Source organism: Mustela putorius, unplaced genomic scaffold, assembly GCF_011764305.1.
Source record: "Mustela putorius furo isolate JIRA1106 unplaced genomic scaffold, ASM1176430v1.1 tig00000253_pilon_pilon_pilon, whole genome shotgun sequence".
NCBI lineage: Eukaryota > Metazoa > Chordata > Mammalia > Carnivora > Mustelidae > Mustela > Mustela putorius.
This window is the reverse complement of record NW_025421329.1, coordinates 197,470-224,190: the sequence shown is the minus strand read 5'-3', so window position 1 is coordinate 224,190 and position 26,721 is coordinate 197,470. Positions and strand designations below refer to the sequence as shown.

The window sequence follows — 26,721 nt, the reverse complement described above, 5'->3', positions numbered from 1 at the left end:
AAAGCCCAAGTTGTTAATTTTAATGAAGTCCAGCTTATTGCCTTTGTGTTTCTCACAAAGTCATTCTGAATGGTTGGTTTCAGATTTTAATGAAATGGAAACCAAAGACACTCATCTTCTCTTATATAAGTTTGTGAGTTAACTCCAGTATTTTCTTAGATTAATTGTTTGTTACCATGGTTTCCAATGAGGGGAGAAGGTACAGCCATCTGACTGGCCTTAGAGTGTAGCCACACCACTTACCAACCGAGGGCTTGGGCAACTTACACGGTGTTCTCTGCCTCCATTTTCTCAGATGTAAAGAAAGCATGATGATGAAACCCTCCTCATAAGGTCTTTCTAGAAATAATGTTTGTAAAGTGTCTGATGCATAACAAGCACTCACTAGGTTGTTCTTTTTCTTAGGAGGAGCATAGGAGGAAATGTTTGGAGTGAGGCCTGACTTGAGAAATGGGGAGCCCTTAACAATGCTCGGTGTTGAATCTTCCAGGAAAGAGGCATATGGGTGTCGTACAGAATAAATGGCTATATGCCCTCAAAATTCTAGGATCTACTTCTCATCTTTAACATGTTAGAAGTTGGTAACACAACTATGCTGAAAACCTGACATGTCACAAATAACCATTCTTTGTTCTGGAACTGAATTTGGCAGGAACCAGAGTTAATGCTGAACAGTTTGCAGACACTCGAGGCAGCTAATTAGCCATCCTTTGCTGGGGCTGGTCTAGCTGATGTTAGGAGTCTGCCCACCTGGTTTATATTTCTTCCTCTAAGATTAATGACTCTACAGTACTGTTGATTTCTGGAGTTACTACAGGGCACGCATGAGTCCTGGGTAGAACTCAACTTTTATAAAGAGTTATATTCACCTGAGCTAAGTTTTCATTTTCTTAATGTGAACACATTTGAATCGAACCCTTTCCTACAGTGGGATATTGAGATTGGTGCATGCGTAGAAAAGGGATTTCTATGTTATTCCTGTAAATTGCTGTCAAAAACACAGTGCCAGAAATGAAAAAGAAAACAAGGATGGTGTTTTATTTTTTTTCTTCCTGAATGGCAAGTTGTGTTTTCTTTTGACTTCAATGAAAGAAAAACAACTAAAATACAACTGTAGGTAGAGATAATTCCATTATTTAATTTGAAGCTCTGTGCAAGAATTTGAATTAGTCTCGAAGCACAAGCTGATGAATAATTTCTTTATATCGTTTCTGTTACATAATGTATTAGCTAAGTGGCAAGACTCTTTTTTGAAATTTCCCTCTCACCACCTTCCCCTCCACATAGAAAGCATATTATCCGTTGGCAGGACTGGAATTAAACCACTGGTCTGCCAACTTACATGGTGGAAAAAATCTCCTTGGTGGGCCCCAAGTATAATCCAGGGAATAAAAGAGGGTAAAAAGAGAAAAAGAAGAGAGCTAAGACTAATTAAAAATAAAGTACTTTCTTAATCTCACAAAACAAACTGAGGGTTGCTGGGGGGAGGGGGTTTGGGAGAAGGGGGGTGGGGTTATGGACATTGGGGAGGGGATGTGCTTTGGTGAGTGCTGTGAAGTGTGTAAACCTGGCGATTCACAGACCTGTACCCCTGGGGATAAAAATATATGTTTATAAAAAATAAAAAATATATATATAAAAATAAAGTGCTTTCTTTTCCTTTTTTCCTGTAGGTATTTAAATCATAGGCTAAAGTTCTCAATCCTTAAGCTTCCATTATTTTGGGGAGAAGGGTTCACACCCTTAGAGAGAACGGCATTCTGAGATTTAAAGATTTATTTACGTATGTGTTTCTTGGAAGGGCTGGTCACTATTTCTCACTACTTTTGACTTTGAACGTTTGAGCTCCAGTCATGCTGCTTTCATCTCCCAGGCTGTTGGGGACCCCCTGCCCTTCTCTAGTATATTTTTGAATAATTTCGAGACTTCTTGACCACCATGAATCCACCCACTAGACTCTTCAGAGACACAAAACTAGAAAAGTCTGACTTTAAAGTAATACTTAAAAGAAAATGCAGATGAGAACACTATAATAGTATGATTGTAATTTTAAGCCCCCGACCATGAACTCACGGAACTTTGGATCTCAAGTCTCACTCTCCCCATTTTTACAGATGAAGAAACTGAGCCCTGAGTAGGTAAATGGTGAAGGCCACCTGGAGGACTGTTACAGTTTCCATGTTTATTTCATGGGATGGGGGCACATGGGTGGAGTCTTCTGTTGATACTGGAGCTCTGTTCCAGTGGGGCTCCCTGGTTTGAACCTTGGCTTTATTTCATCTCAGTTATCTGTCCTGGGTTAAGTGTCTTCCTCTTCACAGTAACCTCAAAGAGAATGGGGAGGTTTCCTCAAGATTACACATGGGAAGCAAGAAGCAGACACAGAGAAAATGCAAGCTTCTTCCCCTGACATCCATCCTTCAGTTGGGTGGAGAAAACAGCTTCACTATGCAGAGAGCTTATTGTTTTCCATGTTGCAACCTCCTCCACTGAAAAGAAATTTAATGATCCAGACAGCTGCCCTTGGTTGTGGGTTTACCACAGACTGGGCTTCTGCCAAGAACGGGGTTCTATGATCTTATTTAATACTTATAAAAGAACCTTATGAAGGGCACAGAACCGTAAGTGACAACACTGGGATTTGAGCCCTGATCCCAGGCCTCTCTCCAGATCCAGGATCCTCCATATTCTCTCTCTATATAATGAGACCAAGACGGTTTATGGATGGTGACCCTATTATTGTTATTATTGTTAGTATAATTATCATTATCATAACTGCTTTTGTGGAACTGATGGATTTCTTAGACTTGGTATTTGCTTTTTCTATCTTGATACCTGCCTGAAACTGTCTGATTAGGCTGACTCTTTTTTTTTAGGAATTATGAAAAATTGATTTATATGAGGCATTTGTGGTGGGGGGTGGGGGGGGGGCTTTGCCCATGGTGACAAACCACAGCCATAGATTTAAAAAAAAATACAGGAGTGAAAATTCAAAGGAGGCTTTGTGTTGATGTTAACAGGGTATGTGTCCATAGCACTTTGTTAACAAGTAGAAGTGCATTTGTGAACTGTTGATTTCACATTATTAACCTTGGCCTTTTAGAAAATTCTGTGGGAAGTAATTTCATTTTTTGGTGACAGCAACAAATGAGAACATCCACTATGTTCCAGAACTCCAGTTTTGGTTAGCCTTATTCTGAAGATGAGGAAACTGAGGCCCCAGGAAGTACCAAGCCTTTTTTAGAGGTACCCTGTTTCCTAGCTATGTATGGGCCTTTGGAGGTCGCAGTTTCACTTTCACATAAAGACAAGATTCCGTCTGATGAGATAAAAGGAAGCTCTCTATGAAGGAAATCCAAGGAAAGTGGAGGTTTCCTCATACAAATAAATGCAACACCTGTCTCTGCTGTCCTCCTGAGATCATGGTGGTAGGACACAGGCCCAGCCATGAAAAGCCCAGCTGCTGGAGTGAGTTCTCTGTGTAACTGATGGGACTAGTTGACAGTAAAATGCTGGTGGTCCGGTCCACTTAATTTCAGCTATAATCAAAGTACTTCAAACACAACTTTCCTTTAGTGGAACCAAGTTCTGTTTACTTGCCATTGGATTCTGTCAATTCTGGTTAAAGGAGATGCCCAGTCTGCTCTCCCTCAGCTGATCCATGCTCCCACATGTCCAGGCCTGAATGACATGTGTTTAGATAAAGGCTCTCTTCCCAGACTGGCAGCTGGCACAGATCACACCGGGAGAAAGATCTGGGCTTGAGGTTATGACAGCCCAGAGTCAATAAGATTATTTCTGAAAAGTAGCAAGTTCAAGGATAGTGAGTAAACTATTCATAAAATTGAATTATTAATTGAATGACTCTATAGTAGGGTCTTTCAGTCTTGGCACTGTTGACACTTTGAGCAGGTGGATTCTCTGCGGTGGGGGCCTGTCCCATGCATTGTAGGATGCTTAGCAGTATCCCTGGCCTCTGCCTACTAGAGGCCAATAGTACTCTGTGGCTGTTGTGCCAACTGAAAATTGTCCAAATTCTCCAAGATAGGGGCGGGTTGTGGAAGGGAATCACCTTGATTGAGAATACTCCTCCAGGGTGACCCCAAAGACTTCATAAATAGGGTATCATCTGGGGGCTGACCCGAGGAGTTATTGATGGGGATACATAACGTGGGCTGCTGGAAACTGGCAATGCCATCTTTGCAACTCTACAGTAGCACTAGGGACATCCAGAACACCAGGCTCTAGGACAGTGAGGCTGAGGGAAAAAAACAAGATAGTACCTGGCTCATTATTATTACTATTACTGTCACTATCATTAATATTATTATTTTAAATCGAGAGAACGCACTTCTTTTTCCCAAGAAGGGTGGAGACACGTTTCTTCTGCTGCTTGTTATCCATTCATGGAATGGAAATGATGCACACTCCGGCTGAGTGGAATGTCCCATCAGATCTAAGTCTCCTTTGCGAGCATACCTCTCCTTGTAGGGAGGCTAAGCTTTCAGTCCCTTCCATCTAATATTGTTCACTTTTCCATAATTATAAGAAAAAACTCCCTCAATTCTTTGAATGTGAAGATTGTTTGAGAACTGATTTAAGGAGGGAGCACTCCGAGATGATGTTTCCTTGGCTCAGGGACAAGGGCATTCGACAGAAGAATGGCCTGGAGGCAATTTCCATTTCGGTAGTGATAACCAATTCAGACAGAGAATGAAACCAGTTCCATCACAACGGGCCTTGTACAAGCTCTCAGTGGCTTAGTGGGTGTTTTGTCTGCATGGCTTCAAAGCCGTGGGAAACTGAGCACACCTTCAGATGCTAAGTCTAGCAGCTCCCAGCTCCAGATCAAGAATTGTCTTTGAGATTAGTCTTAACCTTGTGGAAAATGGGCTGGCTTTTTGTATTCTAATGACAACAACTGACCCAGTTCAGCAGGCAACTTGTATTTGGGTGCACTCTCCAATTAGAAGCATTGCCTACCAGCAATGCCATGAAGGCAAGAATCATTCCTTTTCTCGAGTGGGGGGCTGGAAAGGGACAAAGAGAGAGGGAAAGTAGAGAATCTTAAGCAGGCTCCTTGCTCAGTGTGGAGCTTAATTCAGGGCTCCATCTTGTGACCCTGAGATCATGACCTGAGCAGAAATCAAGAATCTGATGCGTAACCCACTGAGCAACTCACACACCCCAGGCAAGAAGCGTTCTGATGTTGAGTGACCCAGCACCTCTAGGTCTTTGAAATTGTGGGCAGCCAACGGTAGTGGAGAGAATCAATGCAAGTTATCAGTGCTCTGGGAGGAATTTCTGAGGATACCTTCACAAGAATCCAGCCTCTGAAGCGTTCTGTCATATGCAGAAGACATTGAAAAGCCAGGTGACCCAAGGCCTGACAGCTCACATGAACAGCTCTGGCTTCAGTCCCTTCATAATACCTTACATCCAATTCATTTTCCCATGGAGCTAGGAGAGGTCAGACTTTCCTCAGTTGTCAGCTCGCTGTGGGCCCCGATGCCTTAACATGTCTCTGGTTATTTCCATACCTGTAGATGCCCTCCACTAGGATGAGAATCTTCTTCCAGGCTCTGCGGATTCGAGGCTGGCCATAGATTACAGCATCTCTCAGGAGCTTCTCAAGGCTTTGCATGTCTTTAAATAATACCAAAAAAGAAACTGAGTCATGAGAAGGTTTTTCTATCCTCCCTCATTTTCTTTTTTAAGACAGCGTCAGATTTCTTGGGCTCAGGCTCAGACCTGAGCTTTTCCGCGAGCAAAATTGGAATCAGAGAACATTTGGGGGGGAGAGAAGGGCTTACATTTTAGTACAACTTAACTCTGACAAGATGACTCGTGGGGTTTATATAACAGGCAGAATCAACCCCCACTGGAGGCACATTGTTTCATAAGCTCTTAAAGGCTCTCCTCTCCTGCTTCAACAGAGATAGAAATGCTACATTACATGCATCCCTGGGACTTCAGCTTTGTTACCAGGTTAAAATGAACTCACAGAGATATCATAAACTATAGAGTTAGTTGAGTTTGTACAGAGTGGTGGCCTTGCTGGCAGGTTCTCACTATCTGTACTTTGAGACCTGACCTTCGACATCCTCCATCTTTGGAGGTTTCAGAACTCCAAGTCAGGGGAACCATCCGCACTCCTTTGCAAATTACTTGGAAACATCTGGACACATTAATAGGTGCTCCCCATTATTGAGCCCTGTCTGCATTCCAGGTATCCTTCCAGGCGTATTTTTTGTAAGAACTCTTCTAATCCTACCATGACCCTACAGAGGAGGCACCTTCATTTTATGTTTCAGGAAACCAGGGCACAGGGAAGTCTGGTGAGTCTCCTGAGGTCATGATCACAGCCAGCAAAGCCATTTGAACCCGTGCAGTCTTGTACCATGACCCACATCCGGAACCACTACCTTCGACTGCCTTAAATGAGAGCTGTTGTCCCTTCTTCAAGCCCCATGGTCATGTAGAACAAGGAAGGGTGGATGTCTGTTAGAATATTCTTCTTAACTTGTGGCATCAAATATAATTAATAGTGACTTTTTATTTATCTGCAATCACATGTAGATGACCGGGCTTTGGTTGAGAGAACACTGGGAAAGATGGGTCTACATTTCAGCTGCGTGTATGTGTGTGTGTGTGTGTGTGTGTTTAACCTGCAAAGCCCAGAGAGACAGATAAAAGGCAGAGGCTTATGGGCTTGTTTTTTTAGACTCCTTGTATTTCTACTGTGTAGTTTTTTTTTTTTTTTTTTTTTTGAACCTCTTTGAGCCCTCCCTTTTTGAGAATCTGAAACCAATACCGATGTATCTTAGTCTGGAATCTGATTGTAATTTGGAAAGACGGAGATGCTACTAAACAGCTGACCTGTTACATAATGTCCTCCAGGAATTAGAGACCCCATTAAAAATGCTCATAGAATAAACTTAGTAGAGATAAATCTAAAACGGCACAGTCTCAATATGGGTTTTGGTTACTGCAACAAGAAGCAGATGTGCCAAAGAAACAGCTAATCGTTGGGTTGTCACTGGTCTAAGCTCATGTTAGCTGAGGTTCTTGGTTTCAATGGAACGCCCTGAAACTTTCCCTTTAGTTCCCAGTCTGTGGATCTGCCTTAGGGCTTCCTTACAGCGTTCGTCCGAGTGCACAATATTAGTGTCAAATCAATGATCATTCAATCGGTTGCCTTCCCATGGAAAAAGGAAGGAGAATAACACATTGGATCTAAATAGAAGTTATGAGAAAGAATAATTGCCTCATGTCTGCAATAATATTTCTTTAATTACCTGTGTTTGGGGGGTTTGTTTTAAAGACAGGCAGACATCTGTCTTCACAGAGGTCATGTGTTTTAGTGACATGACATCATTACCCACTAGATGGCAGCCAAGGAAATGAAAAGCAGCTCTTCGAGAATTTCCAGGATAATAAACCTTCGCCTGTATGGACATTTTTCTTTAGGCTGGGTTCCTAAGATGTTGAAGGAGCCCCTGTGATTGAGGGAGACAGCTCCTTTTTCTATAATCTACTGCAGGCCTCTTAGTCTCTGAACGGAATGAAGAGATGATGAATAAAATCATTCCTGTTTAAAGAGTGTTTTTCCTTCTGGGAGTTGGAATTTATAAGTTTTGTTTGGTACAGAAAGGACACATGATCAGTGTGGTCCCAATGCCATAGTAATAAAAACAAACCCAAGTGAACGAAACTACCAGCCATTTAAAAAATGACTGTTCAAATATATGTTTATTAAAAAAAAAAAAAAAAGACTGTTCTGGGGCACCTGGGTGGCTCAGGGGGTTAAAGCCTCTGCCTTCGGTTCAGGTCATGATCTCAGGGTCCTGGGATTGAGCCCCATATCGGGCTCTCTGCTCGGCGGGGAGCCTGCTTCCCCTTCTCTCTCTGCCTGCCTCTCTGCCTACTTGTGATCTCTGTCTGTCAAACAAATAAATAAAATCTTTTAAAAAAATAAAAAAAATAAAAAATGACTATTCTAAGATTTTGAAAAATATGTATAGGCAGAGATTATTCTATTGTTTATGCAATCAAATAGATCCCATACATATTATAGGCTTAGCCTGGGATTAGGTTTAAAATAAACACCACTAAAGAAACACAGAAGGTTCTCCCCATTCTTTTAATAATAAGCAGGACAGAGAACAAGCCTTTCAATGGCCATGAAGTGTTTCATGCATTTTGCTAATGGAAGCGAGAGGAATCATGGTCCCTTCTATGGCAGGGACCTGTTCCACTCGAATAGAGAGTTCCACGGGGCTGGGCTTTGGTGAAACATCACACAGCTGCTGGTGTCCACACACTGGGATTCTTGAGCAGGGTGAAAATCAATAAGCCTTATTTCCCACCTTATTTCCAGTAAGCAGGAACTCACCAGCCCCTTAGAAACAGAGAAGCTGGGCAGAAAAAGGGATGACTTCACTCAGTGTGGGATTCCAGACCCACATTAGTGTCTGGCAGCTTCTCTTTGGTTCTTAGGGTCTTGCTCTATTAATGCTAAGAGCTTGTGTGGGTGACAGACCCGCAGGATTTAGGGCTTTGTGGTTTATGTTCTGCAGGCCTTGTGAGAGTGTACTATTTCATCAAGCCACACGCTAACATCTGCAAGGGATTTTTAAATAATGATGCTTAATAAAGCACTTATATTTGCATTAAGTTAATTCTCATGACACCTCTAAGAAGTCGGAAAGAATGATTAGGTTTTTGCTTTCTCTGATGAACAAACCAATGCCAGAAGGTTTGTAAAACCAATCACCCAAAACCAAACCCAAACAAACCAGTTTCTTGTTGATGTATAAAGAAAGGTCTGAGAGATGGAAAATTAAAATAAAAAATAAATTTGATGCCCTCGAGGCACACACACACAATACTATAATATCGTTCTGAACTTATTGCACACTATGGACTCGTAATTGGACCTCAAGTCTGGGTATCATCAATGCCTTCAGCATCATTCGCCACTGTCTGGCTCACTGAGGTGATTTCCTTTGGTTTGTGAAGGGCTGAGAGGAGCGAGCTGGCATGATGCGGGAGGAACTGTTAGCTATCAAAAAATGAAGGCATGGAGGCCACATTCTGGTGATCTGTGCAAAGCAAGCCCTGGTTTGTCACAGGTATGGTGAATCAGATTACCGAATTGCTAAATACTTGGAATCATCCAGTGATGTGCCAGAAACTACCATCAGGCTTATGTGACAAATACCCTTTGAGGGCTTGTTCCTGAGCCTGTCCTTAAATTCAAAGCCCCGATAATACCAGCACGGCTCTGGGTCCAGGGCCAGTCATGTGGTTGCGATGATTATCAGCTCTGTTTTCCTACGCTGCCCAGTGTGGCTGATGGTTCTTCCCTTGTCCTTCAGAGCTCCATGAAAACCACCTCGAGGTGCATTTAGCTACACCCTCCGCTTCCCTGTTCTGTGGGCTCCTCACCAAAAATATTATCATGCCTACGCGTGACAGGCATTCATCAGCTGCCTCTTAAGTGAAAAGACGGTTGGATGATGAAGGAACACTACTGGTTACTCTAAGTCCTTGCTCTCCAGCCGTCCTCCATTCTTCTTGTTCTTTGGGAGATGCTCAGTTTCATCCTTGAACATTGAACTGAAGTGCGAACTGTGAAGCAATATTACTCAAGTGGCTGGGAACAATGATAAATAAATTATATGTACTTTTTAGATGATGATGGGGGACATATACCTTGTTTAGCCTTTGGGGGAAAGCATAATCATAATGGCTAACTTTAGTAAGCAACGTAAATGTTTTTGAGATTTATGGGGGAATTTCTCATGCTTGGAAAATTTGGTACATTAAGTTTTGCAGTTTGGGTAAATAGTTTGGTTCAGATTTTCTTGATAGCCCTGTGCGTATGTGGAGAGGTGTTGTGGGGCCTTCCGGCAGGCCTGCAAGAAGCAAGGTGATCTCCTTGCAAGGGCACCAAGGCAACTGGGAGTAAAGGATCAAGCTGATTTGAAGGTGAGGCAGGTGCTAGGGGCAGGGCTTGTGTACCAGAGGGGAGGATCGTACAAACAACTTGACCATTGAAGTCAATGCAGGAAGGTCAGATATGACTTGGGAAATGATGTGGGAGCTCAGAAGTCAGTGCTGGGGTCTTGCGTCTCAGGTCAAGGCCAACCAGCGTGAACCGTGGCTGCATCTGCCTAGCCCAACTGCCCTGCTCAAGGAGAGTTGCATGGGAGAAGGAGAGGGAGGCTCCTGCCCTTTACCAGCCAGGGAGAGGCAGCTTGAAAAGGAGGTAAAAGTACATTATGCTTAAGAATGGGAACTAGAGTCAGTTCTCCTTGGTGTACATTCCAGCTCTGCTCTTATTAGCTCTGTGTCTCCTTCCCACTTTGTGCCCCTGTTTCTTCGTGTAAAAAAGGGAATAATCCTAGCAGGTGCCTTGTGTTTATGAGGTTCAAATGAGTTAGTACATGTAAAAGGCTCATTACAGCAAAGGTTCAGTACTGTTAGTTGTTGTTAGAGCATATTGAGGCGATTGCTGTATTTATTAATATGGAGTGCATGTATGGCCTGGAGCACTGGGTGTGGTGCATAAACAATGAATTCTGTTACATTGAAAAGAAATTTTTTAAAAATCCAAAAAAAAAAAAAAAAAAGAAAGAAAGAAAGAAAAAAGAAAACAATCCAGTTCAGGAGTCCAAGTCAGACCTTAAGATCTAAAATGTTGTGGCTCATAAAAAGTAGTCTTGGTGCTGTTTCTAGGTTTGAACTTCCACGGAAACAACACTGTTGAGCCCTCAGAGGCAGAACCCAAGAGTTCCCCCTACAAACATTGCACTCATTCTTCTGTCTCCTCTTTTAAATGCCTTTAGGCAGAACCTTGGTTCTGTTTCTCCACCTTTTCAAAAAAATTAATTAACTAACTAATTAATGTTAATTAATTTATACCGACTTCTCCAAATTCTTGGCCTGCCCAGGGCTCTGACCCCATGGCAACTCTCCTAGCTGAAAAGACTGCTTCTCCTCTCCAAGACTAGTTCAAGAAGCCCTTTGTGATGCCCTTGAGGACAGAGATTACCTTTACTCTTGCTAAGTGTGGTACCACACCAGCACCGTTGGCGTTACCTGGGAGACTGGCAGAAATGCTGAAGCTCAGTCCTCACCCCAGATCTACTGCATCCGTGTATGTCTTTTAACAAAATCCCTCTAGTGAATTTAGTGTAGGTTAAAATCTAAGAAACATTATTCCAGAATCTAGGTCCCATGTCATTATCAGTAAAGTGAGTAAATTCAGAGAAAAAAAAAAACACTTCAGTCCCGAGTTTCCAAATCTCTGGAAGAAGTTGTCAGTTTTTCCAGAGAGTTAAAATTTATCCAGGGCTTGAAGTCCTGGAAAGCCAGGGTGTTAATTCTCAGCCTGGAGGATGTGTTTACCCAGGGCATCCAAATGCCCCAAGGGGCTGTGGACCACTTCCTCAAAATGTACCAGAATCATGATGGAGAACAGACTTATGGGTCCTGGCTTGGAGCTGACCCTTAGCTTTGGTTATGAAATGTCTGAAGAGTCTGGTTTGTGATACCTGAGGAGTCGTGAAGGCAACCTAAAGACTGGCTAGTTCACTGAAGCTGCCCAAAGGAAAAAACAGGAGATATCCTTGGCACTTCCAGAGGAATCCAAATTCCAGAGGAATTTAGAGGTCAAACTTTAGGATTCTGAGTTAAAATTTGGACAACTAACAAGATAAGCTGTCATACTAAACTGATTTTTACACAGAAGCCCTACCTCTCTGTGTCCTACATTCACTCTGCCAGTAGCTGAACTTAACTTAGTGGGTCAGAGCATTAGCAAATGCTGTACAAGCCCTGCCTACATCTCCCAGCCCATCTCTTATTGCAAACACAGGCCATTCTTTGTCCAAGGGCTTTTTTTTCCCTGACTGTGGGGGCCATACTCAGTCTGAGCAGGAACAGCCTCCAGTTACCCACAAGTGGGAATTGGTGTATAAATAATGCAGCTTCCTCACACCTCAAGTGGGATAACACTGAGGTATGTCTACACTGGCATTAAGAGGTTCTTAGTAGGATTGAGCTTCAGTTGTCTATTGTGGTAGCTTGCTTGACAACATGCCCTTTGTTGACTGCCTTTCCTTCTCTGTCTCCATTCCCTGCTCATCTGCTGGTGCTTCCTGGTGTTCTCATCCTAAATCAATCACTTATACTCAAACCCTTGCCTCAGGCTCTGCTCCTGGGAGAAATGAACCAAGAGAAGAGCAACACACTTGGGTTTGAATTTTGACTCTGGCCCTTTATCATATGTGATGTTAGGCAGGTCATTCAATCACTCTGAGAATCAATTTCCTCATAACAATGGAGAGATAATGGAGAAAACTATGAATATGGGATTTTGTTAAAATTAAATGAACTGATTATATAAAGGGCTTAACAGAGAGTTTGGCACCAGGGAATGAAGAATAAATGATAGGTAGGGTCTCAGTAATTGTCCATATTCATTATCTAGGAAGAACTAATCTATTGGTGATAAAGAAATCTGATAGCAACTTTGAATTTAGTACCACTGAAAATGTTCTTCTGAGTCCTTGGAGAGTTTCCTTAGAAACTAGTCTTCGCATGTTCTGATTTTGTTCCCTTTCAGAATTTTCCTTCTGTTTGGTCTCCTTTGATCCTTATTCTGATTTTGTGGGAAATTGAAAGAGAAATGAGGAATAGCTTCAAGTTAGTCATCAAGCTTGTTCAAATAGGATTTGAAGCTTGCAATGGTCTGAACAGGTTTAACTGTTCTTAGGTAGAATTACCCATGCATAATTCAGAAATTCAAGGGTCCAGAATTCTGATTTATACACAGTTGCTATAAATAGCAAAGGGGATTCTCTAGTACTGATTTGTATAAAATAGGACCGCCTCTCCTCCACAAGTCAGGGGAGTATCCTCAACATGTAAGCAGAGGACACAGGCAGAGGAGAGCCCTGGAGAGCAGAAGCAGAGAGTCGTACGAAATCCCATCATCATGGTGTTTAAGAACATTGGGTCGAGGTTGCCATTCTTAAGAACCTGTCTCACAAGTTACTAGCTTTGGTCTGGGCTCATACACACACAGGAAGGCAATTTAGTATCTTCTCCATCTTCTTTACATTATCATTCCAATCTGCGTGGATGCATATTAAGGATTAAAGCATCACCGTTTACTGAGAAATGTAGTGTTCTCCTGGGAATGGCAAAGCAAGAAAGACAGCCAGCAGCAACTGAAGCCTTATGTATTGTGACCTCATTTAATTCTTTCCCCTCCATATACCATTCCACTTCTCTCACCTCTCGAGGAACAAGTCATTCAAAGGACCCCAGAGGTACCCCAGCTCCCGGAAGTGGCTGTTTTCATGCTATGAACACAATAGCTGGGAAAGTACGCCCATTTGCAAAAGTAGTAAGCATGCCAGTGAGTGGGAACAAGGGCTTTGTGTGTCTGGGAATGAAAGTGTATTAGTTTCCTTCTAGGCTGGGAGAAATTAGCACAGACATGGTCAAAAACAATATAGATTTGTTATCTTACAGTTCCGGAGGCCAGAAATCTGAAATCCTCTCACTGGGCTCAAATCAAGGTTAGGCTGGGTTGCTCTCCTTTCTGGAAACTCTAGGGGAAAATCCATTTTCCGGCTTTCAGGGGTTTCTGGCACTGCTTGGTGTGTGACCTTTGCCCACTTCAAAGCCAGCAGCATCTTTCTTACATGGCATCACTCTGACACTCACGCTCCTGCTTCCCTTTCCTACATTTAAGGACCCTTTGATTACACTGGAACTGTGCGGACAATCTCTATGTTAATGTTCACTGTTAAGCAACCTGAATTCCGTCTGCAACTTCAATTCCCCTTTATCACATAATATAATATATTCACAGGCTTTGGGGATTAGGACACAGAACCCTCCCCCACCCCCCCACCCCCGCCAAGTAGGCTCCATACCCAGCGTGAAGCCCAACAAAGGTTCCTGAGATCAAGACCTGAGCTGTGGTTCAGACGCTTATTCGAATGAGCCACCCAGCCCGCAGGACATGGACATCTTTAAAGGCCATTATCCTACCTACAACAGAAAAGAGCAACGGCAGCTCATACAGGAGAGAATTTTCATTAGATGATGGAGTTTGAACCCTTGCTGCGCCCAGCTCTCCGTTAGTTGGAAGGGGCGGAATTTACACAGACAGCTTCTGGCTTTCCCCTTGAGCAGTTGTAGGATCTTGGACAAAGCCCACATCTCCTCATTGGTAAATCAGCACCTGCTTCATGGGGTCATCCATGAGATTAAGTAAGTACATAAGAGAAGGCCACTAGCTCAGCATCTGCCGCAGCGTAAATTCTCAGTGAGTGCTGGTTGCTGATATAAAATAACCACAGTTAACATTCATTATAGAGATGTAAATGAGAGCTATTCTCTCCGTTCTGCGAGGACTAAGGGAGGGCACGAGAAATAAGTTACTAACTGTTTTGAGAGCTTTGTAAAATTGGAAGATAAAATGAAATTCTTGAATTAGAATTTGAGCAAAGGATTAAGGAATTAAAATGGTATTTTGAAAGTAATAGCAAACCTAATAAAAAAAATTGCAAGAATAAGAGTACTACAAAGAACACCTACATACCCTTTGATCTAGATCCATCTATTAACATTTTATTCCATTTAACTGATCACTTTCACCTGTCTATCTATTGATTGATCAACTGATTGATCTATCTATCTATTTTTATCTCATACAGTCTTTTACTGAACTGAGACTACTTTGCATATATAATGGTATTTCTGTACATTGTAGCGTCTTCCCTAAGAATAAGGGTATATCCTCTTATGAGAATACAGCAAGGGCCAGAAAACTTTTTCTGTAGAGGACCAGAGAGTAATACTTCAGCTTTTGTGGTCACACATTCTTGTCTGTACTTTATACAGTCTTTTAAGAATGTGAAATCTATTCTTGGCTCCCAGGCCACAGCTTGTTTACCCTGGATGACAGAGGAGCTATCGGCTTCAGTACATTTAACATTGATACCATAGTCTTATTTAGTAATATCTAACCCTTGGCAAGTTCCAGTTTTGTGAACGACTCAGGAATGTCCTTTATAGTGCCTCCTTGTCTCTTTCCGAACCCAGAGCCTCACATCGGGCTTCCTGTTCAGTGGGGTGTCTGCTTCTCTCTCTCCCTCTGCCTGCCACTCCCCCTGCTGGTGCTCTCTTCTTTCACTGTGTCAAATAAGCAAATAAGATCTTTTTTAAAAAAGAAAAGAAAAGAAAAAGAAGAACCCAGTCCAGAGTCAGGGACTGTATTTAGTTATCACAGCACTTTGGTATCCTTTAATCTGGATCATCTCCTCAGCCTTTCTTTGTCTTTTACGATATTTGTGTTATGTGGCGAATCCCTTCCTTTTCCACCCCCTCCCCCGGTTTCTTTTCAATAGAACATTTCTACTTTGGTGCTGCGTTCTGAAAGGCAGTATTCTCATCTGAATACTATGTAAGTCATGTTGAGTCCTTCTCGGGGTATTGTATCTGGGGATACACACTGTTCCTCTGCCCCTCATCAATGATGTCAGTTTTTACCTGCTGTCCAGATGGTGTCAGATTTCTTCCCGATGTAGTTACTATGCTTCCTTTTGGATGTATTTTCACTGGAATTGTTATCCTGAGCTGGAATCTGAAGTAGAAGATATGATACAGCTAGCTGCCTAGGGTGTTATGGGCTGGACCAGGAGAAGCCAGTTGAACAATTATGGAGCAGTTGGAACTAATGGAAAGATTCAATCCGTGACTGAACTGCATCACTTATTTGAATATTTAAAATAAGGTTGTCTTATAGTGGTCTGTTTAGAAGTTTTCCCATTATACTGTTTCTGCTAAAGTGTGTGTGTGTGTGTACAAAAATGTGGAAATAATCTTCACTGATGTGTTCCTGTGGTTGGCATCTATTCTATATATGCAAGAATAAGAGCAGTATTTTTTGGTACCTATTTGTGGGACTGGAATACAGGTGGTGATTATCCCCTTCTCTTCATATTTCAACCTCAGCCAACAGGCAAAGAATCAATTCAAACCATCCCCTGCCCCACCCCCCTCAAAAGAAGGGTTGTTAACATAGGGGGGTCAGGGCCTGACAATCCTTTGCCATGTGGGCCATAGGAAACTATCTCAAGAAGCATTAGTCAAACCCTAGTTCACTTCCTGACCTATGTCCTATAGGCTTTCAAGTTTCTTGCCTCCATGAAGACCAAGAATAGTTTGTCCTCCAAGTTTTCCCATTTTGGCTTCTTCGCCAGTGACGAGGGGTGTAAAGTAGCTGGGTGAAAGGACTCAGGGTCTGCTAAGTCGTTTTAGATTCAGAGGAGGAAGAAGTGGGAAATCAGGCATGGGTGTCCAGCTCCTGCCACAGCAATGCTGGTTAGAGAAGCTGTGTTAGTTATCTATGGCTATGTCACAAATTACCCCCAAACAACAAACACCTATTATCCACAGATTCTGTAGGTTAGGAATCTGGGAACCTTAGGTGGGTGTTCTGGCTCAAGAAAGTTGTAAGCTGCAGCCAGGATGTTGGAGCTACAGTCATCTGAAGACTTGAGGGAGGCCAGAGGATCCCCAAAGATATCCCATTCACAGGGCTGGTGGCAAGAGGCCTCAGCTCTTCTGCACAGGCTGCTTAAGTGCGCCCCCTAGTGATCCCAGAGGGAGGAACAGGCAAAAGCCGTAATGCCTCTAAAAAACTAGCCTTAAGAATGACTTATCATCACTTCTACTGTGTTCTTTTGACTACATAAGCCAACCCTGAGACAATGATGGAAGGGGCTACCCAAAAGCATAAATGCCGGGAGGTGGGGAAGTCACTGGAGAACCACAACCGTAGGTCCTAGGTTGGAGAGTAGGAAATTCTTTTTTTTTTTTTTTATCTATTTATTTGACAGAGAAAGACACAGTGCGAGAGAGTGAACACAAGCAGGGGGAGTGGGAGAAGGAGAAGCAGGCTTCCTGCTCAGCAGGGAGCCCGATGTGGGGCTCGATCCCAGGACCCTGGTAGAGAGAATGGTAGAGTTTGGGCTAAATTCCATATAACAACACACAGAGAAGGTGTACAACAACTGTTCTGGGGACAGCTGACCTTCACTCTCCATACGCATATTGTCTTTTCCACCTGATTCTGTTCAAAGCTTTAACTTAACTCAAAGCTTGTATCTCTGTTTTCACTGCCACTAGACATGGTGGTGGTGGGGGGGTTACTAAATGCTTTGAGCAAATACAGTTCATCCAGAGAACAGCACAGAATGAAGCAGAACTATCCAAACACTTTTTTTTTTTTATCCAAACACTTTTTGTTGCTTCTTCAAGTACATATATCTTAGTTTGTATATATATTTTAGGGGCTCTACCCTAACTGGCTAGGACCTTTTTTTTAGGCTCTTCTCCAGTAGTTCAGCTTCACGCTAGAGCTTTTGCTGCTCTTAACACACTCCAGATTATTATTCTATTTGAAATACCCTTTCCCTTATCTCTGATCAGAATTCTCTTAATCCTCCAAAGTCTTTGGCAGATACTATCATTTTCATGCAATCCCCAAAGTGAATACCCTGTGCATTCCCTCTGCATTCTTCTGGGTCTTCATAATGTTTTCTACAGTCCTCTAGTGGCACTGGCAATGAAAATGATGAGGATAATAATAACCTAAAAACAGCAGATACAAGCAACTCAGAAGTTTCCATTGCCAGGCTTCATATTAAGCAAGAAGTTTATGTGCCTTTTCCAACATATTGTGAAACAGGCATTGTAATTACCCTCATTTTTGCAACAGGTAAATTGAGATCTGAGAAGTTTAAGTAATTTGCCAAGGATCACATGCTAATAAGCTATAGACCAAGGACACAGATGCTTGGGCCAAAGCCTATATGTTTTTCTTTTCAATACCAAAGATATTGTATGATAACAATTATATTTTAGGAAAACTTATTTACAAGGAAAGTGACAGAGTTTAAATGTAGAATTCAATGAATTTTAATAAGAATGTACACATCAATCCAATCAAAATAACAAACATTTCTATCATCCCAGAAAGTTCCTTTATTCCTCTTCTCTCCAAGTTCCTCCCCCAAAATCAGGGGAAAACATCGTTATGATTTCTATCACCATAGATCAGTTTTACCTAAAAGTTTCTTTTATTTACTACAAATAAACTCATATAGTATATACCGTTTTATGTCAGTTTATTTCATTAAAAATAATTTTTCTTGAGAATCATCCATGGTGTGTGTATCAGTAATGTATTTCTTTTTTTATCAGAGGGTCATATTTTATTACATAAATACCGCACAGATCTTTTCCATTCTCCTGCTGATAGAAATTTGGGTTGTTTCCAGTCTTGGCTATAATGACTAAAGCTTCTATGGACATTCTTGTACAAGCCTTTGGGTGGACATACACTGGAAATTCCAAGATGAGGAATTTATGGGTCATAGTATAGGGACATATCTGCTTCTCCTACTAGATTGTAAGCATGTGCTGGGTGGGGAGAGTGAAAGCAGGCATTATTTTAAGGAAGAACATAACTTTTTTACCTGACTGTAGCATAGAACTTAAGTCTTAAAACTTTCCAAAGGCAGAATTATAGAAAAGGAAGAGTTATAACACTTCTGATCATCGAACGTCAGTCTCCTACGAGATCAGTCATGTCTACAGAGGCTACATTGCAAGGCCACTAATAACAGTGACATTAATGTGTTTGGGTTACACTTAGCAATCTGGGTGTTTAAAGCACTTCAACCATTTGTTTCAGGTCAGCAGAGGTTAACAAGCCAGTAGTGAATATAAACATAATTGTGTTTCATGAGGCTAAATTCCCAGTTGGAAGAGCAAGGACAAAGCCCCATCAATAATCTTTACTATCCTCTAGAAGCAAGCAGTAAATGTTGGGATAAATTGATTGATACTCACTGTTGTGTTTGAAGATCCTTATGGTTGCACCTGAGAGTCGGGCCCCAAGTACAAGAGATGCATGATTTAACTCATCACTTAAAATGAGGCATCCCTGTTCAGAAAGCAAGCACACAAAACACACAAAAAAGTAAATAAAATTAAAGAAAAACAACATGTGGGAACAGAAAGAAACTTAAAGACCTGTAACATACATCCACCAAATCCTCTTTAATTTTAAAAGGACAAGTTTCGCCTGATGTCTATGTGTATAACAGCCTGTAGACAATTAGCTGATAAAGATGGGGATTATTTTAAGGGATTACATCTTTAACCATTTGCATTTGAAAAGATCGTTCAAGACCTTGGTTAAATGCCAGTTACCATTTTCTAAAGAGTTGATCTTTGACGGGAGAGTGGATATACTTTGGGTGGGTTATGGTTTGCTGGGGTTCTTCCATGTTGTGTTGGATTATTTGAGACAGTTTTGGTGTATTCCCTCTGGAGGGCAGGGGTCCTTTCTGCAAGGCCTTTCAAGCCCTTGTTTTCCTATTCTCATTCTCTTCTGTATTGACATCCTTGTAGACAAAAGTGTCACTGCTTTCCAGCTAAAAAGTTGCATTTGGAAAAGTGTGGATGGCAACTCAGTCTGGGGTGAGTGATAAAGATCAATCGAATTTACTGCATATAAATTATAATCATGAAATTCATTTTCTTTTTTAAATTTGAATATTTCTAAATTTTAAAATTGCTCAAGTGAACCAAAAAGGCAGAGACAAATTCTGGTGGCCATTTGTGGCCACCCAGAATCTTTGAGGTCTTGCTCATATTTTGGAAACTTCACACGTGACATGTTTTAAGTTTGGGGGGCAAGAGTCAGCAATATTCTCATACCTCCATACTCTAGATGTGTGTGTGTGAGTATTTAAAATTTTTTTAGTGAGCATTTGACAGTTATTTGTAAACCTCATGATACCTCACCCCTAAATTCTTCATCATGTATTTACTAAGAACAAGGACATTCTCTGGCTAAATCACGGTACAATGATCATACCCAAGAAATCCAAAATTCATAAAGTGCTATCACCTAAGATACAGCCTGAATTCACATTTCTCCCACTGTCCTAATGGTGTCAGTGTCTTATTTTATAGATGTTTTATTTCCTTCTATTTTTCTTCAATGCAGAATCTAATCCAAGATCATATATTGCATTTAGTTGTCATAAATCAGATTTTTTTAAACCTAAATCTGGTTCTGACACTTGCTTACTTAAACTGAGCCAACCAAATTCCCACTTTTCCTCAGAAAGAATTTCCAGTACTCAAGCATGACTATATATGAGGCGTTTTCCAACTTGCCTTCATCTCTGGTCTCTTCCTCACCGACAACCTTGCATTTTAGTTCGTCCAAAGCTCAGTGCTTCATGCATGCTGCTCCCTCTTCCTTATCTTACAGTAAAAACTCAACAGGTGAGTAACAGATTCAGTCTCATGTCACGCACTTTGCACAGGCATCTCAGCCTTTCGCAAGAAGAGCTTGGAAGCAACTCTTTTGCCCTTCTCAATGGATGCGCATGGCTTTTCTGTGGTATTCATCCCATTTTATTTGGTGCATTGTTTCCCCCATTAGACTGTAAATGACATACATCTATAAGGCACAGGTCTTATTCATCTTTTTATGCCCTGTATCTTGCTTTATATGTGGACAAAGTTGTTTCTCAATAAGTGATCTGTTAAATCAATAAATGGAATGAGTGGCATGTGCAAAATGTTCAAATAAATGCCCGATAAGCATTTTCTACATTGTAAGTGAGGACTTGAGAGCCTTAAAATCTCATTGATCTTGCTGAACAATCATCAAAGATGACATTTGACCCATATCTAGGACTGTCATTCTATAAACAGAATATCATTATAAACAGATTTGTTGGACTAAGCTGCTACATTAATTTAAAAAGCTGGACATTCAATCAGCTTTTCCTAGAAAAAGGACCTTCGCCATACTTCTAATGAAGGACTTGCTTGGAGTTGTAATTCTTAGGGGTAACACAGCAGAAGACAATTATATTGACAGATTCTCACCTTTCCGACTAATGCAGGGATATTCATTGAGTTAGTTGCAAATCCCATCCCAAAGACCATAGCTGCTTCTACATTCAGGAACTTAGCCACAAGGTTCTCCAATTCTTCATGCTTATCCAAGGTTCCTGCATGTGAAGTCATGGGATGAGTGAGTCTTCTCTTCTCAATAAGTTTGGAAACTCAAAATCCAGTGAATACCCATCTCCAAAAGACGTGTAAGAGTGTATGGAGCAGATATATTTGCCACAGCTGCCATCAAGAAACAACCCACATGTCCACATACTGTAGAATGGACAAACTAAATACCTTGTGGAGGTATTTACACAGTGGCATTAAACACTGTAGTGAAAAGGAAGAGTCTATTACACTATACAACAAAATGAAAAAAAATCTCACAAATATGTTGTTGAGTGCAAGAAGTCAGACACTTATACACTCATATAGGCTGGGTCCATTTATATTAAGTTTATAAATGGACAAACCTACCCTATAGTGTTAGCCACCAGTATGGTTAATTTTAAGTTAATTTTGTTGCGAGCACAATGAGAGCTTTGAGATTCTCTCAATGTTTTGTTTCTAGATTTGGGTGCTGGTTACACAGGTATGTTTGCTTTGTGAAAATCTTTTGAGCTGTATAGTTAGGATTGGCATGTTTTTCTATGTAAATACTGATAAATGCAATAAAGTCTACCAAAAATACTATAATTTATCTCTCCTCTCATCCTACCTCCCTCAGGTGATTAATTAAATTATAACCCCTTCCGAGGGGTCCTGTACATAAATCCAAACAGATCCCATGATTTCTATAGATATTAGTAAATCTAGTTACAACTTAGCAAACCTTTGGAATGTGCTAGATTTCAAAGCCCACTATTTAGGTTATCTCATTTAATCTTAAAAGCGCCATAAAGCAGATATCATTACTTTACAGATTAGAGAGCTGAGGTATAAAGAGGTCACCGATGAAAACCAACAGAGATAATCTGGTCTAACTCCAAAGTTCATGTTTTTACCACTCTGCTACCTTTTATATGCTTATGCTCTGATTCCTTCTCATACATTACCTCTATGCCTTACTAAGAGTAAATGTTAATGAGCCTCATATTTTTCTTTTGGTCATCACTTTAACTTCTAAATCTGCTGTGTCCAATATAGTAGCCAATAGCTACATCTGGTTAGTGCAAGAGTTTTAAATTGCATTTAATTTTAGTTAACTTTATTTAAGCTTACAAATGGAAGCACTGTGGGGTGCCTGGGTGGCTTAAGTGGGTTAAGCCTCTGCCTTCAACTCAGGTCATGATCTCAGGGTCCTGGGATCGAGTCCCACATTGGGCTCCCTGCTCAGCAGGGACCTTGCTTCCCACTTGCCTCTCTGCCTACTTGTGATCTCTGTCTGTCAAATAAATAAATAAAATTTTTAAAAAGAAATGGAAGTACTGTAAAATATTTTCCACTGAGCACAACTTTATTATTCACGTAGGATTATATTCTACTTATTTCACTTTAAACAATGAAAATTTAGTGTCCGAATTGAGATATCCAGTAAGAGTAAAATATACATTATTTTTTGAATGCTTAGTACAACAACAATAAAATAATGTAAAACAGTTCATCAATATTTTTATATTGATTACTTCTTATTTTATATTAATTTTTAAATTTATTTGACAGACAGATCACAAGCAGACAGAGAGGCAGGCAGAGAGAGGAGGAAGCAGGCTCTCCGCTGAGCAGAGAGCCCGATGCGGGGCTCGATCCCAGGACCCTGGGATCATGACCTGAGCCGAAGGCAGAGGTTTTAACCCACTAAGCCACCCAGGTGCCCTATATTGATTACTTCTTTAAATGATACCATTTTGGATATTTTAGGTCAAACAAAACATATTATGAAATTAAGTTTACCTCTTTTCTTTAATTTTTTTTTAATGTGGCTACTAGAAATTTTATTTATTATTTATTATTTATTTTATTTTTTAAAAAGATCTTATTTATTTATTTATTTGACAGAAAGAAAGATCACAAGTAGGCAGAGAGGCAGGAAGAGAGAGAGAGAGAGGGAGAAGCAGGTTCCCTGCTGAGCAGAGAGTCCAATGCGAGGCTCAGTTCGAGGACCCTAAGATCATGACCTGAGCTAAATGCAGAGGCCTAACCCACTGAGCCATCCAGGTGCCCCAGCTACTAGAAATTTTACATTCCACATGTGTCTTGCATTATACTTTTATTGGGCAGTGCTGCTTTACATGATACACTTGACAGAACATAAAAATGTACAAGTGGAAAGATGTTGTAATTTGCAACCACAGAACGTAGAAGCAGATTTAACTCAGATTTAAGTTAGAGGAATATTGTTAGCATATTTGGGCCTACTATAAACTTGCTTTTTTCAGCCTAAGGATCAACATATTTTACTATACACAGTGTGATACCAGAATTTTATTAAATTGGTAAATTATCTTGCTTACTGTGCTAACATGGTGAAGAGTTAAACTTAAGAAGGCATGGATTAGTGAGTTCAGAGTTATTTTGCATTTAATATGAAAGAGGACATTTCATGGATCATCTCTGTCCTTCCTGAATGGTCACATTGTCATACAACAGATGGCTGATGGCCTCTTCTTGATCTAAAATTCATTTACCCCCAAATTGTCAGAAACCATAGTAAAACAACTATTCTAGCAGAATCAATTTTGGGGAGTAGGGAGTTAAAAATCCAAACTGTCATTTAAAACTTTATTAACAAAGATACAGAGAGAAAAGAAATACTAAAATTTAAAGATAAAACATGGGCACATAATCAATCATCAGATTTGTTTTTATCTAAGGGATACTGTATCTCAAGGGAAATGGCCCCAAAGATATGTAGTGAAAAGACCATTGGTCTGGGCATGACAGCCTCGGGTTCTGGCTTAAGCTCTTCCACACTAAAATGTTGAGTGGCCTCTGGTTACCTCTCCTCGAAATTTCCAGAGAGGTTGGGAGAGGTGCTGTTTTAGGCTTCCCTGATGTTGGGAATGATCTTTCCTCCACATAATGGTCTTCTTGTAGATCCCACTCATTATTTGATGTCCACCACATATGATGTCTTTTCTTGGATGCTGTTCTTAGTTTCCCCAGGCAAATTTGGTCATTTTCTTCTGAGATCACATAAGTTTCATCACATAATGATTATAGCACTAACTAAGTTGAACATTCATGAGGTCATCTTCTCTACTACAGAAAGAGCCATTGGGTGCCAATACTGTGTGTTGAATGTTCATCTTGGCAGCCACAGAGTACTGACGCAGTATAGTACAGCACTGGTACATAGTAGGAGCTTGTTGAACTGCATGCTGTCTTTTGATGGAGAATAACCCCAGAATAGGGGATGTCACAGGGAAGAAGGTCAAGAGGACACATGATGCTAGGGCAACAAGGTGATGAGGTAATGAGCTCCACCTTGAAAACAACCATAACCGAAGAAGGCCCAGCAAGGATGGAGGGTGCCCAAACATTCCCACCTTGGTAAATTTCCCCTTTCCTTTCTAGAGAGTCAGGTGACAACTGTGTCCCGGCCCAGTAACCCAGAAATAATGAGTAGAACTTCACGGTGAGTTTCTGTGATGTCTTCCTCCACTTTCATCTTCCCCAAGTCTGCCATCCAGGAGTTTATAACAGATGCATCACTGGAAGTCCTTAGGATAATGTTGAATGTTTTGTAAGCAATGAAACAGCCAAGCAACTACTAAAAGTGGGTATATCCAAGAACATCCTGAGAAAGTGCCCTCTGTGAGTCTTCATCATTAGCCCTGGCTTGTGCAGAGGAAGAAGAGAGGAAATGCAAGTATCCATATTAGGTCTCCAGATCCCATCTTCTTGTGGATTTCCAGTGATCAAGCAGAGAGTAAACTAATATTCAAATATACCTATTCTTATAACCACATGTCTCACAGCTGAGTTACAAGTGGTTTTGCATTTAGGGGCTTACCTTCATTTGTGGAAAATAACAATTTCCACTCCCAATTCCCATTTTTATAGAATATCTCTGTTTGGTGCTCACAGATCAAACTTAATAAACAATTATAAGACAGTCTCAGAATGTCTGGATGTTTTCTACATCAGGAAGCCATGTCTCTCAAAGTTAGGCTGGGCTGTCTGGATGGGGTGTTCATTAAGGAATACTGAAAGAATGGCTCATGTGTATTAATCGAGTGCTGCTTTCCTCCTGCTCTTCACAATGAATAACTAAAATGTAAGAAGACCTTGGGGAAACAAAGCAGTCACAAAAACTGGATGAGCTTGCTTCCTGCAAACATTCAGACCAGATCCTGATTGGGTGGAGATGTCTGAGTCATGTCAAGTTGAAGTTGGTGGTCTGAGTACTTGAGCGGTTCTAATAATTATAGTCAACATTTTGTCTTTGTTATGTAAATATAGGAAGTGTTTTTAACCCCTGAAAGTAGGGCTTACCCAAGGTACAGATAAATTCATGGTGATTTTTATTTCTTTCTCTCTGACTTTAGTGTTTTTTTAGTCTCTGTAGGTCAACCACAGTCACAAATTGGCAATGGATCTCCAAATTGCTATGTTGTGCATATATTGACACTTGTTCTCATCCTGAAGGTTTATTTGCCCAATGGGATACTGAAAGCCTGCTTTGTGAATAAAAGAATAAATACAAGTTGGATGTCTCCTCTTCCCAGCTCTCTCAATGATATCTCCATGTGCCAAACACTGGGCTTGCCGCCATCAGTCAAATCAATAAAAATCAGACACAGGAGAAAATACCAGTATTATGTTTATGGACAGTGTACTTCTGCTGGATTTTTACTGATACTGACTGGCTCATACTTTTTAGTCAGAACATAAAGACTGCTGGCTTTTAAACGGATGCTGAGTAATAGTAAAGAGTGTGGGTGTTATTAATAAGCCTATTTCACCACCACCAATTCTTCCTGTGCAGTACATATGAAGACTATTTCCCAAACTGAGTGTAGTCCCTTTTGTCCTGTTTGTAGATTGTTTCTTAGACTTGATTTAGAAGAAAGTTGGCCTTTGTCGTGACAACCTGTCAGCAGGCTCACCTGGCTGTTCCAAATGTGCCATGGATATCATCCCAATCTGAGCCGCTGCGCTTGAACTGGGGATATGGATGTGGGAAGTTAGGGGCAGACATTGACAATGCCTTTGGTCTTCCTCAAGTTGGTATCAGTGGTTATAAAGGATATACATAGGTGCTGATGTCAATGAAAGATAATCTGTATCCTCAATGTGTTTGGATGTAACAGGATTTCTTGTCTAAATGAAGTAAAAAGAGACAAACTTTGATGTACATTGATGTGCCTTGGATTTGGAAATCTGGACAATTGTTAATAAATCTAGAGGATTCTTCTTCCCAAGTTGCCATAAGGGCAGGTGCTTATCTACAATAGCAAACATGTTATGGAGGGCCAGAGAGAAAATAGTTTGGACTTTGTGGGCCAGATGGTCTCTGTTACAACTATTCCACCCTGTTATTGTAAAGTGCAAGCACCCATAGACAATACACAAAGGAATGACTTTGGGTGTGTACCAATAAAACTTTATTTGTGGATACCAAAATTTGAATTCTATGTAATTTCACAAGTTGCAAAATAGTATTTTTATTTTTTCAGCCACTTAAAAGCATAAAAACTACTTGTGACCTGCAGGCAATACAAAAGCAGGAGTCAGCTAGAATAGTCTGGTGACTCTCGATGC

The 26,721-nt window shown here is 40.9% G+C and overlaps 1 protein-coding gene across 1 annotated transcript in view; it reads right to left on the bottom strand.

Moving 5' to 3' along the window:
- SPTLC3 (serine palmitoyltransferase long chain base subunit 3) overlaps nt 1-26,721 on the bottom strand; it is a 134,995-nt gene that overhangs the window by 46,827 nt on the left and 61,447 nt on the right. The window contains exons 5-7 of the mRNA XM_004754211.3: nt 21,007-21,131; nt 18,946-19,039; nt 5,541-5,646 (exon numbers count right to left, since the gene is read on the bottom strand). Of these exons, the coding sequence (XP_004754268.1) occupies nt 5,541-5,646; nt 18,946-19,039; nt 21,007-21,131 (325 nt within the window). The remainder of the gene's footprint in view (nt 1-5,540; nt 5,647-18,945; nt 19,040-21,006; nt 21,132-26,721) is intronic.